The 15,415-nt window shown below is 38.7% G+C and overlaps 1 protein-coding gene across 2 annotated transcripts in view; it reads left to right on the forward strand.

The window, feature by feature from the left end:
• ANKRD44 (ankyrin repeat domain 44) overlaps positions 1 to 15,192 on the forward strand; it is a 153,024-nt gene extending 137,832 nt beyond the window's left edge. The window contains exons 22-28 of one of the 2 annotated variants that reach the window (XM_016219539.2): positions 3,579 to 3,662; positions 4,637 to 4,782; positions 5,227 to 5,309; positions 7,248 to 7,330; positions 8,626 to 8,717; positions 9,484 to 9,519; positions 10,977 to 15,192. In XM_016219539.2, the coding sequence (XP_016075025.2) occupies positions 3,579 to 3,662; positions 4,637 to 4,782; positions 5,227 to 5,309; positions 7,248 to 7,330; positions 8,626 to 8,717; positions 9,484 to 9,519; positions 10,977 to 11,224 (772 nt within the window). In that variant the 3' untranslated portion in view covers positions 11,225 to 15,192. The remainder of the gene's footprint in view (positions 1 to 3,578; positions 3,663 to 4,636; positions 4,783 to 5,226; positions 5,310 to 7,247; positions 7,331 to 8,625; positions 8,718 to 9,483; positions 9,520 to 10,976) is intronic. The other variant, XM_016219604.2, reaches the window with a different exon arrangement.
• The last annotated feature ends 223 nt before the right edge of the window (positions 15,193 to 15,415 follow it).

Genomic DNA, 15,415 nt, shown 5'->3' on the forward strand with positions numbered 1-15,415 from the left:
AACATTATACCAGGACATATCAGATTTTTAGGAATACAATTATCAGTATTATACAGTTTCTGGAAAACTTATATTAATAACCTGTACCCAAAGATTATCCTAGATCATGTGAACTTGAAAAACATTTGGGTTAGTTTCTACATTTCTGAGGGTATACTTGATTTATAAAAGAGATTCATTTTCTTTAAGCCAATTAAATGGAGCTCCTTACAAAATAATTTAGGCAGAAAAACCCCTGCATATTTATAACATACATATATAGACATACTTAAATATATAGACAGACACAAACAGAGATCTTATAGCTTTCATTTCAAAATTTTGGCCATGAGACAAATATGATGATGCAAACCCCGCTAGTTTATAAATGAACAGTTGGATCCAAATTGTGTTTCTGGTAGATGGAATAAGTCAAGGTTACCTACTCAGGTGATTATACTTTTTACTGATATTGATGGAGAACACTTTTAAGATTTTTTATTCTTCTGTTTCCAAGTAGCCTTTCCTTTTTTTTAATTCCTTCTAATAAAAATTACCTCCCTGAAGTTTGCATTTCAAAGAGATAGCACTTTGTTCCTAGAGAAAACACAGTAGAACATTTGTATCTCAAAGGCATGGGAAAAGAATGCAGTTCCTCCAGGAAGGACTTTTGATTCCTGAATTCAGAATTTTTACATGTACAGCCTTTTGAGATAAATAGGGGAGGTTTGGGGATAGGTAAAAAGGATCAATGGGCTTTTCTGTTCTTATAAAGACTTGATTTATAAGGCAAGGACAGTTTTTTTTTTTAATTCCTGAAAGAATTGGGTTGCAACCTGAATGATATCAAGGGGCTGTCATCCATCATTAACTTTAATTTGCTTCTTTATATTAGGAAGAAGATCTTTAACTAAGATAGAAATTAAAAAATTTCTGTGTTCTAAATTTTGAGCTGTTTGTCTTTGGAATCCCATCCCTCCACTTTCCCACCCCCCACCATGAGTACATAGCTTCAATTTAGCTTAGGGGAGAAGTCCTAGAAAATGTTCCTATCAGGCTCTGAATATTAGCTGCCAATTTGGCCAACTTCTGACCATTGAGCTACTTATAACAAAAAAAATCCCTTCAAATATCTTGTCAAGTTTTCAGCTGAGACAAATAGTAAATATTCCTGGCTATATTGAACAACCCCATGGATGCCAAAGCTTTCCCCAAAGAGAGTGGGAAAAAATGCTACCCTTCCAAGATCCAGAGCCACTCCCATAGATAAAAGAAGGAAGGACTATGCCAAACAAAAAGGCTGGAGCGAATGCATAGCATGGTGACTATAGTTAACAAGACTGTATTGTCATTTGTAAGTTACTAAGAGTAAATTTTAAAAGTCCTCAACACAGGAAAAAAAAAGTATAACTACATGTGGTGATGGATGTTAACTACACTTAATGTGGTGGTTATTTTGGAATATGTACAAATATCAAATTGTGTTGTACACCTGAAACTAATATAATTATGTTTCAATAAAAAAACACACAACCTGTTAAATTAAAAAATATATTAAGGCAGCAATAGCTGTTCCTGGGAGAGAAAGGGATAGATAAACAATGAGTACCTCAAAACTAAATTCACAAGAATTTGAATTCGGAAAGGAAGGGACAACCTGAAATTTCACCTTCCTCTCATGATCGGGCATGACTAAGATTGGGAAGAGCTGCTGATTCTGGTAAGAATTCTCACCTTTTGCCAGCTCCTGCCAGTTTTCCCAGGTCCCCTTCTGTAGGCTCCAAGTGAGTAAGCTTTAAAGTAGACTGCAGCCCCCGTAGCTACCAGAATTTGGCAGGGTTTTTCCAGTGATTTTAATTTCAATTTCCCCGTGGCTGTTTAGGGAATCCCTCAAAGTCTCATCAGCCCTGGGAGATGTTCATGTAGGGTTCCTCCTTTTAAGGTAGATATGGGGGTGTTGGAGTTGGTTTGAAAGATTTGCACAAAACCTTCAAGGACAGTCTTTGTTCCAGTGTCCTGGTGGATTGCAAGTGAGACAGTAATTTCTGGGCCAATGATGACCCCCTAGGAGGGTGCAACAGGGGAGACCCACGTATTGATTTAGGTTTCTGGGCTTGGAGCTATGGCAGCTGTAAGGCCACGATCTTTGGGAAGACTTTTATGGTCTTGTAGTCTCTGTGGAGTGGAAAAGTGATTCAGATAAAGGATTAGTAGACTGTAAGTACTTAGGTAAAGGAGGAAAGAGGCAGAGTAGTAAGAGTCATGTCAGTCTTACAGTCTTTTGTTTTAGGCACCTCTTGTATGTTTAATTTTTTAATAGCCTTTTGCAGTGAATCTTTCAATGAAGCTATTTTGGAATCTTGAAGCCTTTTGGAGGCTTGTGCATACCAATAAAATAGGTATCCCAGTCCGTTTGTTAATTTGGGAACCCTGGATTTCATGCGTACTTCTTAAATGAATACTCTTATCTAACTGGAGCAGCCCTCATAATGACCATTGTAATTGTAGGTTCTCTTAGTAAGATTTTGCCATTTTTACAGGCACCTACAGCTTCCGGGACCAAAGATCTTAGACTTAAAATAAGGTGTGCTGGAAGGTAGAAATCTCAATTCATTGAAACTTGAGAACATCATTACTAAGCTACTCCTAGAGTCTCTGAGAGCCAAATATATACCTGAGGGGAATGTGCCACTGGGCTGGAGATTTTATGGTGTTCTATAGTGTGCCTCATTACATGGACATTTTTTTGAGATTGGCAGGTGACCTAGTGTGAATCTAACCTGTTTCATGACCAACTTGTCCCAGCACAGGAGTCTTAGTCTAACAGCTTTTAAGTGCTCGACCCTTGCCCACCAATTTTTCGGCTTTGGCTTCCAATATTCCCATTAACAATAGATCTATTATTTCTCTCACAAGAAGAGTTTTTTATAGTGGCAGACACCCTAATGGCTTTTAATGATCCGGCTTGTGCCCACTTAGATTTTGATGTGCTGTTGGTCACAAATTGCATGTCTTAATTTATTCCTCAAAGTCCCTGTTAGTCTGTTAGCAGTAGCCACTGGCCATGGAGTCCCAGAATAACTGTCCTGGAACCTTTCCAGGAACTTTAATAAACCCCTTTCCTTTAACAGTTTGTATAAAATTTGTTTGGATCTGAGAGCTTCGCACAAGGGAGTGGAGCTCAAATGCAAGAGTGACTTACCCATGACCCTTGGTGAACTCAGAATTCAGAGGGTGCCTTCCCTGTGCTTCTTGTCCCACAGACCTTCAGAAGTCAGCCTCAGATCCTACCCTCATCACCAAAACTGTTAAAATGACCAAAGACAATTTAGGTGATATAAACCAATTTTAATACTTCTTAAAGCAGACTGTTCTCCAAAATCTTGAGAGTAGAGACTGCCTGCTTCAGGAACTGTTAAATAAAATGTGTTTGTATCACCTAAATTATCTCCTTTAAACATTTTAACAGACATAGACTACAGATTAAAAAATATATATCAGATTATTAAATATACGGTGCATAGGAAGATGGAATAGGAGGGGATATGTAATTTTTTAAGTAGTGAGATTTTTACATGTTAAACCCATTTTTGTTTTAGAATAAATGATCATGAGAGTTGTGCATCATTGCTACTTGGGGCCATAGATTCCAGTATTGTCAACTGTAGAGACGACAAAGGCAGGTAAGTGATCCTAAGATGGTATGCCTCTTTTCTTGATGAATCTTAGTCTCTGCTTTGTGGTTGCAGAGTAGCCACACATCTTTTTATTTCTTTTTAATTGAAAAAGTAATATATAAACATGGTTTTTAAAAATTAAATATTATAAAGGGCATATCATTAAAAGAAATTTTCCTCTTAGCCCAGAAGCCCCAGCCTCTTCTACTAAGGAAGCTACTTTAAATTGTTCTTTCCAAATTTTTAATATTCTCTCAAATATCTTCTGTACATAAGTGCAAACATATGTAAAAACATATATGCTTATATGCTTTATATGCAAATAGAGCATTCTATAGAAATGCTCTGCTTTTAGTATATCCTGGAGATCTTCCCAGATTAAAACCTTGAGATTTACCATATTCTTTTTAAAGCTGTAAATTACTCACTTGAATGGATATATTATGATTTAATCAGCTTGCCCTCTATGGGAGAATATTTAGGTTGTTTCCAGTATTTTACTGTTTCAAAGAGTGATGCAGTTCATATGGCCCAAGTGTATCTAGGAGATAACATCCTAGAAGTAGAATTACTTGGTTAAAAGGCCAATCGTTTTAAATTTTGACAAATAATGTCACGTTGTCCTCCCCAAAAAATCAATCATCCACTTTAGATGGTGTGGACTTTAAAAAAAACAACAAAAACCCAATTATCTACAAATTTGAGGTGTAATTTTGAAAGTATCCGTATCAAAGGGGGGAGAAAAGTCACTGGGGCTGAAGATTGGAGTGATCAGTAAAGATACCTTTCTCATGATCAGGGCCACCACCTATCCCCCACTTAGGTGACACTCCGTGTCCACTCCGAATGTTCTTCAGAGGGGTCCTGATCGCCACCTCTGTCAACTCAGAAGGTTTCAGTCCCTCATACGAAACCCTGCGTGTTTCTCCGGCACTGACAGAGCCGAGAGTGGGCTAACGTCGTACTTGTTTCACACGCAGGACACCGCTCCACGCGGCCGCCTTTGCTGACCACGTGGAGTGCCTGCAGCTGCTCCTGCGACACGGCGCCCAAGTGAACGCGGCCGACGACTCGGGGAGGACGGCGCTGATGACAGCGGCCCAGGGCGGGCGGGCCGGCGCCGCGGGTACGTGCTCAGGTCGATCCTGCCCGGGCCAGAGTCACGCAGAGTCAAGAAACCAGTTAGCCCGGGCCTGGGCCTGTCAGAGGACCCGCATCTCATTTAAAAGCCGCCTGCCTCCACTCGATAACTGTAGTCCGTCCCTGGACTGTCGCTGGGCCTTCCAGAGTGAGCCAGCCTTTCTGCAGCGAAATCTCTTGACGTTTAGAAACAAATATAACAACAGAATCATTTTATCTTTAACTGTAAAGACAATTAAAATGAATGCCTACTGACCTTAGATTTGGGTAGAACAGATGTGGCAATAATTTGTTCCTTTTTTGGTTAAAAACATTAAATATGATTATTTGAGCTGTACTAATTTAAATACGTTATTGTTCCTGTAGTAACCTGCAAAATGCATATAATTAGCATATAGCCTAAGAAGCTGTCTTTTGTTTCTTTCTATAGATATTCTGGTGAACAGTGCCCAGGCTGACCTGTCTGTGAGGGATCAAGACTCGAACACACCCTTACACTTGGCTTGTAGTAAAGTATGTAGATGAATTTGAAACACTCTTCTTTAGTGTTATAACGACAGTAATAATAATATCACTTAAATTCTATCTCAAAAGTACGTAGCACGGCTCTTAATTAAGATGAGCATTTCCCCAGGATGTTGTCAGCTCCAAGGGAATCGAAGGAGAACAGCAAAGGGTGACAAAGACATGCTTTCCATGGCATTTGCATTCTCGCTGCCATCTGTCTCGATGTTGCCACGGCATCTGTCTCCGTGGTTGTGATACCACATTTTGGTTTTAAACACGTTAGGACCTTAGATATATGGCTTCTATAATATGAGCAGTTCCAACTTGTTTTTGTTTTGCTTCATTTGAAGGCATTGTGATAACACAGCCAAAAAATACTCTCCTATGAGGCAAATAAAGGTGTTTGTGTACATTTCTAACCTCCCTTTTTTTCTGGCGCATAGTTCAATGGAAAGAATGCAGTTGGTTGTTTTAAAAAGTAGCATTGCGTTCACATGTAGTTCAGGATCCCTGCTTCAGTAAAAGATAAATGGTACATATGAATATATGATTTTACGAAAGTGGGATCATACTGTTTGTAACCTGCTTTTGTTAACGAATCATATGTTATGAATATCTTTCTTTTAGGCATTTTATGTTTTAGAAGATGTTGGTGTTCTGCCTTAGGAATGTGCCATCCTTTATTCAACACATCCCCTACTGTTAGACATTTGCTTGTTTTCAAATATAAGCTACTACAAATAATACTAATTGTGGAGAAAATTTTTTAGGGAGCCTTGTTCCTTTAAAATAAATTCCTAAATGTGAAATTATTGAGCCTGACGCTATGAACATTTTAAAGACCAAATTCCCCTGTAATGAAGTCACAGCTGTTAACACTCCACCAGTAGTATATCAGAGTGAAACCTCCATGGACGTTTCTAAAATTATATTTAAGGATCTCCCTTCTAAGGCATTATAGTATGATGCCAGGTGACACCAGTCATGGTGGTTTATTTTAAAATAGTTATAGCATTAAAGGTGTTACCTGTACCCAGTGGCACCAGCCCTCTCAGCTGTTCTTTTCATTAGTTGGATTTCCTCACTTCCTGTTCTGAGAAGCCCATGGAAACCACAAAAAGTGCTCAGTTTCATAAAGTTTGTTTCAAGGTGTAGTTTTCATAAGAGTAAGTGTGGTGCTTTTCAGACGTTATTGTGCCATTAAATCACCTGAGGATATTGTTAAAATTCAGCTTCTGATTTAGTAGGTCTGGAGTGGGGCCCGAGATTCAGCATCTCTAAGTCCCAGGTGATGCTGATGCTCCAGTCTCAGGGACTCAGGAAGCCATGACTCTTAACAGAGGGTAGGCCTGGAACCGTGAAAGCGTCTCTGATCAATTAAAAGTATGAACTGCCTGTTGTCATAAGATGCAGAGATAATTTCCCCTGGTCGAGGAAGAAATGAATAAGCTTTCTTGAAAAAGAATCCTTTCGCAATAGAAGGCAGTAAGTGATGAGTGATACAGATAATAGATGTAATGTGAATTCCAAGGATACCAGCACTGAAGTGGCTGGTAATTGAAGACTTGAGCAAGGAGATGGGACTTGACTTGTTTTAAAAAGTGATGCTGAAGGATACTTTTATTCCTACTCCCTGTTTACCAGCTGACCTAGTCTCAGTTTCAACTCTCTGGACATTAATTCTAAAAGTTACCCTAGAAATATTAATATTTCAGGTCATATTTATATTAACCAAGTTCTAGTGGAATTCATTCAGAATCTTGGAGAATCTAGGGCCCTTTGACTATTTTCTTTTTAGAACAAAAGAATTACTCAGACGGTGGCCTTATAAAATGTATATAGGCAGATGGCATTCATTTTCAATTTAAAGCATAATTAAGTGATTGTTCAGGAACTTCTCAATGTCTCCATCTTGTGCTTTTTATCTTTTTTTTTCTTTATTAGGGTCATGAAAAATGTGCCTTGTTAATACTTGACAAGATACAAGACGAGAGCCTTATTAATGCAAAAAATAATGCACTGCAGACGTAAGTGTGACAACTAAAGTTTGACTCAGACCCAAATTCAGTCATTGATTCAGCAAATATTAAGAGCTTGCTTTGTGCCAGGCTAGAGCTGGGAAACACAGTGGTGAAAAACAGACCTGGCTTCTCCTTCATGAAGTTTAGTCACAAACCAACAAATGCAGACCAAACGGGACATTTTTAGTTAGAATCTTTATTTTCATATGCCTTCATAGAAATTTGTGAGTTCTGTGTTTTTCTTTGCTGATATTTCTATGGTAATATTATACATTTAGTGGGTGGTTAGAAAATCTTATGGGCTGAGATATTTGGGCAGTGTTTATATAAATGTATTAGCATTATGTATTCTTATTGGAAGATGACAGTTTTATAAATTAGGCTCCAGAATATATGTGAAGAATTTCTAAGCTATTTGTCTTAATTATATTTTAATGTAATTCAGTGTCATCCTCAGTGTGAAAGATCTAAAAGCTGCTTCAGCCGTGGCCGGCTGGTTCAGTTCGTTGGAGCATCATCCTATACGCCAAAAGGCTATGGATTTGATTCCTGGTCAGGGCACATACCTAGGTTGTGGGTTCGATCCCCGGTCAGGGAGTGTACAGAAGGCAACAGGTCTTTCTCACGTTGATGTTTCTTTTTCTCTCCCCTCCTTCCTCTCTTTCTAAAATCAATTTAAAAAAACAACAACATATACTTGGGTGAGGATTAACTAACTAACTAAATAAAGAAATGCTTCTGTATTCTCTATTTTAGGAAATTACATATTTGTTTTAAGGGCAAAAGGATATGTGATTTTTTTTTTCATTAAAATTCTTAAGGAATATATAGCAGACTACAGTGGGTTTGACATTGTTCTTTAAGGTGTTCTAAATTCAATAAAGTATCATTTTTGTAATAAGAAGGTTTGAGATTATCTATATGGGTTATATTCAACAGTCATATTGATAAACTGTCTGAAACAGTGATTCAAATGCCCGAGTAGAAATCAAGGGTTAAGGAACCTTCTAGAAAACACACCAGAGTTCTTCATCCAGCTTTCTATTTACTGTCACTGGGATTGTTTGAGATGCAGAGTATTTGTAATATCTGCAGAGAAATCTGGGCCAGCGTGGAAGAACTGTTGGATCATTGGCACCTGGAAAAGATCTGGTCAACAAATCTCTCTTTTTTTTAAGTAAAAACATTCATATACTATTTATAGATTCTTAAGTACTTTCTTCCTTTTAACAACGAGGGCTACCCAAATGACACGTTCTTGAACAAATATGTATCACAGCTGGCGCTTGTTCTTTTTGCAGACCCCTCCACATTGCTGCACGCAATGGCCTGAAGGTCGTAGTGGAAGAGCTGCTGGCCAAAGGGGCCTGTGTCCTCGCGGTGGATGAAAACGGTAAGTGGAAGAAGTAAACAATTATGCAGGTACCTTCCCTATGCTGTGAAGCCAGAGGAAATGAGAAATATAGGAGCTAGTTAAAAAGGCAATAAGAATTCTCTCCCCCCTAGGAAGCTCCATGTGTGTGAGAAATCGAACAAGGATAATTTGTCCTGTCTGTCTTTGTAAAGCACAGTCTACTTGTAGCCCACCACTGCCTTCCATTTTGCATGTAATGTCAGCAGCTGGTCTCTAACTCCTCAGCGTGGTGAAAATATTTCAGACACACTGAAAAGCTTTCAAGTTGGCATTCACAGTTCTGACTGCATACGCTGAAGAGTTAGGAACTACACATCATTAGTGCATGCTCAAGGGCTCACATAAAAACCAGGTCTCTGTATTTCAGTTCATTCTGAGATCAAACCTTTTTTTTCTTTTGGAGGACAGATAAGAACGCATATTCCCAGTATGGATATTTGGGGAACGTGAATAAAAATTTTAAATTAATGCCTAGGCTTGAAACTTCTCTTGATATAATGTTCCTTTTTTAAATGAACTAACTCTTAACAGAAGCTTTCTATTCTACTTCCTAAGAAATTCTGAATACTAGAATTGTATGAAACTGCCATTTTGAGCACAATGCCTATGAACCTTCAGGAGCAAAAGAGGGACTTCTGGATATTTATGAATTAAGTAAATTTTTTAATGTGGCATTAATTGTGGCATTTAATTAAAGTATTATAATAAAATGTATTAACATGACTCAATTAACTGCTTATTACAGGTATTGGAATTAGCAGCTCATGCCTATTTCTCAGAAGTAAGCAGCCATATGACATCATTAGCTGACTCCTGTTAGTTTTGGTTTTGCAGCCCCATTTACCCTAGCATGTTCCCTCCTCTGTCCCCAACCTGACTCATCTAGGAGGCATAGAAACTTCTCTATTACTCCATCTCTTTGGTTTTCCTGCCTCACCTTCCCTCACCCTCTGATCACCATTATATACTTTCGGGTTGGCGTGCAGAGGCCCACAATGACCAAAGAGACCAGAATATATTAGTTTTGCGACTCTGGTGTAAGTCTGATACAACTGAGGCTCGTCCGGCCAATAATGACCTTGGGCCAGTGGAACTGTGGCTTGTCTTAGAGCTTAGCTGCATCCCGAAGACCTGGAAACATTTGGGGCAATTTAGTACAGCACTACAATCATATTTCCTTTACTAATCACAGACCTTTGTGGAATAGGGTGTTAAGATATCTGTCCATTCTTGTTTGTTTTTATACCAGAAAAGAAATACTGGGGCAGAGGATGGGGAAAGCAGAAATGAGGTCAAGTGCTGATAAACAAACAAAAATAAGTTAAGTTTTATTGAGCCAGTTTCTGTGAATAAATGAGTGAGTAATAGTAGGAACTTTGGCCAGCAAGGAGAACAGGGTAACCCGTTCAGGCCAGTAGAGTCAAGGTGGAATAAGGTAGTAATAATTGCATCAAAGAATACGTCTACTTCCCCACACACCTGTTTCATGCTTTGAGATAATTTTCCCTTCTGGATGGCACCCATCAAGTCTAAATAGTGGAGAATGGCACAACTCTATGTCAACCACATCTGCTACATTTAGGTTGGTAGTGTTGCTATTTTTAAAAAATTCTGTTAAGTTTCTTTTAAATGATAGTACACTTTTAATTACAAACAACCAGTGCCTTCCTGTGTCTGATCTACTCAAATGATTCCCTTTTCCTAGAACCAGTTAATCGCTGTATACTTTTTAGAAAGTATATATACATAAAGTGACAAAGCTGCGTGACTCACGTTTACAGACATCTGATGTTTAGTCTTTTCTAATGTGACACACGACTGCCTACAACGGAAAGTCATTGTTCTCAGAATGAGAGTGCTCTGGCCCCAGCCTGCGCGCATGGTGTGAGTGTGTGTGCCCTCCGTGGAAACCCTCCTGGTTGTCCTGTGGCCGTTTCTGTGGCATTGTGTCCCACCCCACCCCCTCGTGTTTCTGTTCACTAGAGGAAGGCTGGAATTCTGCCTAACTTTGGATAATAGGGTGCTTGTTGTCATGTAAGCTGAAGAAAGTCCCCCGAACCCTCCATAAAAAGTCCCCTGGAGCCTCACCCCTGGCATGACCCGAGAAGTAACCCGTTTGCCTGGCATGATCTCTAACGCAACATGCATCTCGGCGCGAGGCCGTGGGAGATGCACTGTGGACGCTCGCGCCCCCTGGGTTCCGGGACTAACCACTGCCTTGTCTGCATTTACGCCCAGGTCATACCCCGGCCCTGGCTTGCGCTCCTAACAAAGACGTGGCTGACTGCCTGGCCCTCATTTTGGCTACCATGATGCCTTTTTCTCCTTCCAGTACAATGACGGCTGTCAACTTGGTTTGTTTTAAAAAAGACAATTTGAACAGGACGACCCTCTCCAACCTGGGTAGCATGGTTAGCCTGTGCAGTAACAACGTAGGCTCGGAGGATGGGTACAATGAGAATGATTCCGATTCCGAAACGTTTTGACTTCAGACTGGACGAGTTTGTCCTTGATCAACCATGTTGGAGAAAGGGAAAGAAGCTTGAATTCCAGGTTTATGTTGTGTTTAAGTATTACCGTGGGCCCGAGCCGCCAGAAGCCGGTAGGGAAGGAATGAATCACACGGAGAGGGCAGCGAGGCTGTAGGACAAAGCATTCACACAGTGGGGCCCCAGTTTTGATTTGTTTCATGTTTTCCTTAGATCTAAGATACTCATGGGAAAGTCTACCTCTCATTTTAAGTAAGGAATTTAAAAAAATGCATTTAATTCTTTTTCTTTGGGGATAATGCACCGAGAGGGAACTGTTGTTCCCTAAAAAGTGGCTTTTTTTTTCATGTCAGAAATATATCAATGTGACATTCCCCAGGGAGGGGAAGAAAGGGGTAGATAGAAAATGCCTCTAACCTCTTCTCACTTTGATGTTTACTTCCTTACTAGAAGCCAAAGGTAAAAGAATTTATCGTCAGAAAGAATGCCTGTAATAATCTTTTTAAGGGAGTCCAGTTATTCATGTCCTCTCTATAGTAAGCACTTAAATATCCAGAACTTCTTTCTGAGGATATTTGTTAAGGTTGCCAGATGAAGGGGAAAAATTCATTGAAAACCGAACTTACTTTTTTTCATTTAAACACAAATATGGCACCCACTGCTCCCCATCACAAGTCTGTGACTTATTTTCACCCAAGTGATTGAATCCAAATCTGTCCAATAACCTTTCAAGTGAAAACTATATTGCACCAAAACTTTGAGACATACGAAAGTTTAATATGAAACTTCCCCTTTATTGGTTCGTCCTTAAATCAATAGTAACTTTTAAAAAACATCAAGACCATCAGCAGTGTTCATCAGCAGTAAAATGTTCGATGAGCTTCTCAGTCAAGGTCCTGCCAAGTGAGTGAAAGTGTGGTTGCAAAAGGGAACAAAGAAAGTAAATGCAGGTGGTAGAAATGGGTGATGTGGAAATTAAAGCCAATTGGTAGCTGCTTGATGATGACATCAACCTAGTGAATACTGTGTCTGCTCCCTCTGCCAAAGCTTCTAGGTCAAATGGACCCCGTTCCGCACCTGGAATAGCTGTACAAAAAGAAGAATGAGACTCTTTAAAAATTACTCACATACACGCGCGCACATAAGTGTATATATTTATGTCTGTATTTCATCAACCAGCTGAACACGAGGACCAAAATGCTTCAGTCTAAAATGGAAGACTTAAATGGTTTTTCTTCAAAATGAAAGTGAGAACTGAAGTAGCTTTTCTATGGAGTTAAAAATGTAACCTTTTTGTGTAACAGTCTTTGTTGTATTTTATATTTCTTATGACAGAGATGTCCGGTTGATGGCTTAACATTTGTAACTGATGATGTGTTGACCACGGCTTATTTTTTTGCCAGACTAGAAAAAAATGTTCATATACTTTTGATGTAAATGTGTTTATATTTATTTGAAATGAAACAAACACCGAGGAAGCGTCCTTTGTTCTCCCTTTTCATCGCTGTGTGTCTTACTTGGAACAACACAAAAGCAGAAGAGCACACAGGGCCCTCCCTGGGCTGGCCAGCAGCCCTGGGCCAAGACCAGCATTTCCTCTGCTAAGGTTTCCAGCCGATCCTCAGGATCTCTCACGTTGATTGGAGAGGGGGACAGCATCCATCGCTCAGCCCAGTCTGTGGCCAACTTAGAGCTTAGGAGACATTGGAGTCCTTATGCTCCTCTGCCAGATGAAAACTGAAGCATGTAGTGGATCATATGCACAGAAGTGGCCAAAAGAAAGGTTCAGAAATTATCCTAAAAGCACTGAAATTTCACATGGTCCCAGTAACCTCATTGGAAACTGTATCAGTGTGTGGACACGTGTACCAGGAGAAGAAATAAAAATCACCAGCTCATGCTACTTTCCACTTGAAGAAGAGACAGGAAGGAAACGCTGCATTTAGGCAAGTACTCTCCGACCGTTTTATAATCGGTTTCATTTCACCCTGGAAATTTCAGCTTCATAGTGTATGTGAGATATTTTTTAAAACAGTGTTTTATCATATCTGGATCAAATACAGATACTGTATTATATTTCTCATCTAACTGTAAGAGACTTTAATCTCACTCTTTTACTCTGCTGGATTTAATTAAAAACTCACGTTGGGTTCTTCACAAATGAGAACTTGTTCTGAGGACTCATAGAATTGGTATTAATTTTACTGAAATTTTTCAATGCCACCAATATTGTATTCTAATGTCCCTCCTTCCTTTGTCCCTTTTGTTTAGAGAAGATGAATTTTTAAAGTAGATAAATTGCTAATGAGTAATAATGACCTTCTCAATACCAAAACACTGAAAATAAGAGAGATCCAACGCTGAGAAGCACGATCTACTGCGGTGTCTTTTTCTAGAAGTGAATGGAAATCTTGCTCCGTTGGCGTTTAAAGCAGGAAAAGAAACATCTGCTTTAATGGCAAACAAGGGACTTGGTCACAAAGCAGCGCCAGCCCTGCGACATCATCTCCATGGAGCTGCGTTAGACTTCCCCCCTCTTTTCCTGATAGAAAGGACAGAGGGGCAAAATGAAATCATGCTTTCTCTGAACTGTTCCCTGAATCAGTCTCTCCTCTTTCTCCCTCCCCACAAGGCCAAATTTTTCCTTTAGGAAATGACATTAAAACCTCTGAGTTCTGTGTTTTTCAAGTACATCTTATAGAAATAAAATTAGATTTGCAACACAGCTTTCTAAGGAAAAAAAAAAAAAAAAAGCAAACCCAGAAAACATTGTGCTTTTCATTGAGTCTCAGTTGTTTCGTGCTTCTACTTAAATGTGTTATTTTTAGCCTGTATTTTAACCACAGCCACAGGGATCACGTTTCATTGCACTTAGCCTCTTCGCCGCTGTCTGCCTATCCTTGGTAAATACATTACTATCTCCAGATTGCCTAAAATCTGCTATGATTCTACAGTAAATAGCTCAGGGGATTTCTATGTATCACTACTAAAAGGGCACCATAGTATGTTTTGGTACTTTAGGCAGTAAACAGCTGCTTGACTTACTATTTTATTATTAAATTAGAACAGGAACATCAAATGGATTCGCTGCACTAGTTATTCTTTGTACTGTTGAGCAACTTGGTTTGCTTATTTGTTGCGTTGGTTGAAGAACTCATCCCTTTTTTTTGTCTTGTAATATGAAGTTAGAGTGCCTTTTTATATTTGTATATTCTGAAAATGTTCTGTGAAATGTTTTGTATTTTTTTTCATTTGAGTGTTATCAGAGCAATATAATACCAGTGAGTTTTCATTTCAGCCTTTCTTTGAATGTATAAAGTGTCTTTTTTCCAATTTCCCCTTTTACCTGCTTTGAAATGGAAATGGAAATGCCGAAGTTTTCTCTAGGAGTTATGTTTGATTTTTGCAGTGCTAAAATGCTTTCTTCTTACAAAACTGTAAACCATAGGTCAGGTCAGTATTATAGGGGAAACACGTTTCAAGATAGTGACAATCTGAGTGTGTGTACAAATGTAATTCTATGCGTTTCTTATGCAGTGAACTAAAAGCTCAATGCAAATATCTTTTGTTTGGTAGTTCGTCTACATATTTTATGCTTTAGCATGTGCAATATATCTTTGCGAAGCACGATGATACAAATCTGGTGCCAGTGTTATATTTTGCATAACATATTTGTAACAGCATAAAATATTGTTTGATGATTTTGGTGGGATTTTGTCTGTAATGTTTTCTTATGTAAATTGGGCTTGAATGACTCTGGTAAATGTCATGACTGTAAAAATGAGGAAAATGACTTTGAGTTCAGTAAATGACTTTGAACCAATCTGAATCTTCTCAAGCACAGTTTAATACTTTTTCAACTACTGAATGCTAATAATGTAATGAAGTACTTAACTGTAATATACTATGGAAATGCATTCAGATGGTTATTTTTACAAATAAAAACGGTACAAATATTGTTGCAATTTCTGTTGTCTTTAATTTTTCCAGTCTATGCTATTTTTACCAATTATCCTGCTAATTGAAATCTTTATCCCCCCACCAAAGCCAAGTTAACCTTAAAATTTTTAAATAAATAATCAAGGTAGAAGCGTGTATCCAGATTTGCTACTTCTGTTTATATCATCACAATTAGAAAAAATTTCAAACATGTATGTTTGTGTTGATTATATTTATTTATGCCTCTGA

Source organism: Miniopterus natalensis, chromosome 8, assembly GCF_054644295.1.
Source record: "Miniopterus natalensis isolate mMinNat1 chromosome 8, mMinNat1.hap1, whole genome shotgun sequence".
In the NCBI taxonomy this organism is placed as follows: domain Eukaryota; kingdom Metazoa; phylum Chordata; class Mammalia; order Chiroptera; family Miniopteridae; genus Miniopterus; species Miniopterus natalensis.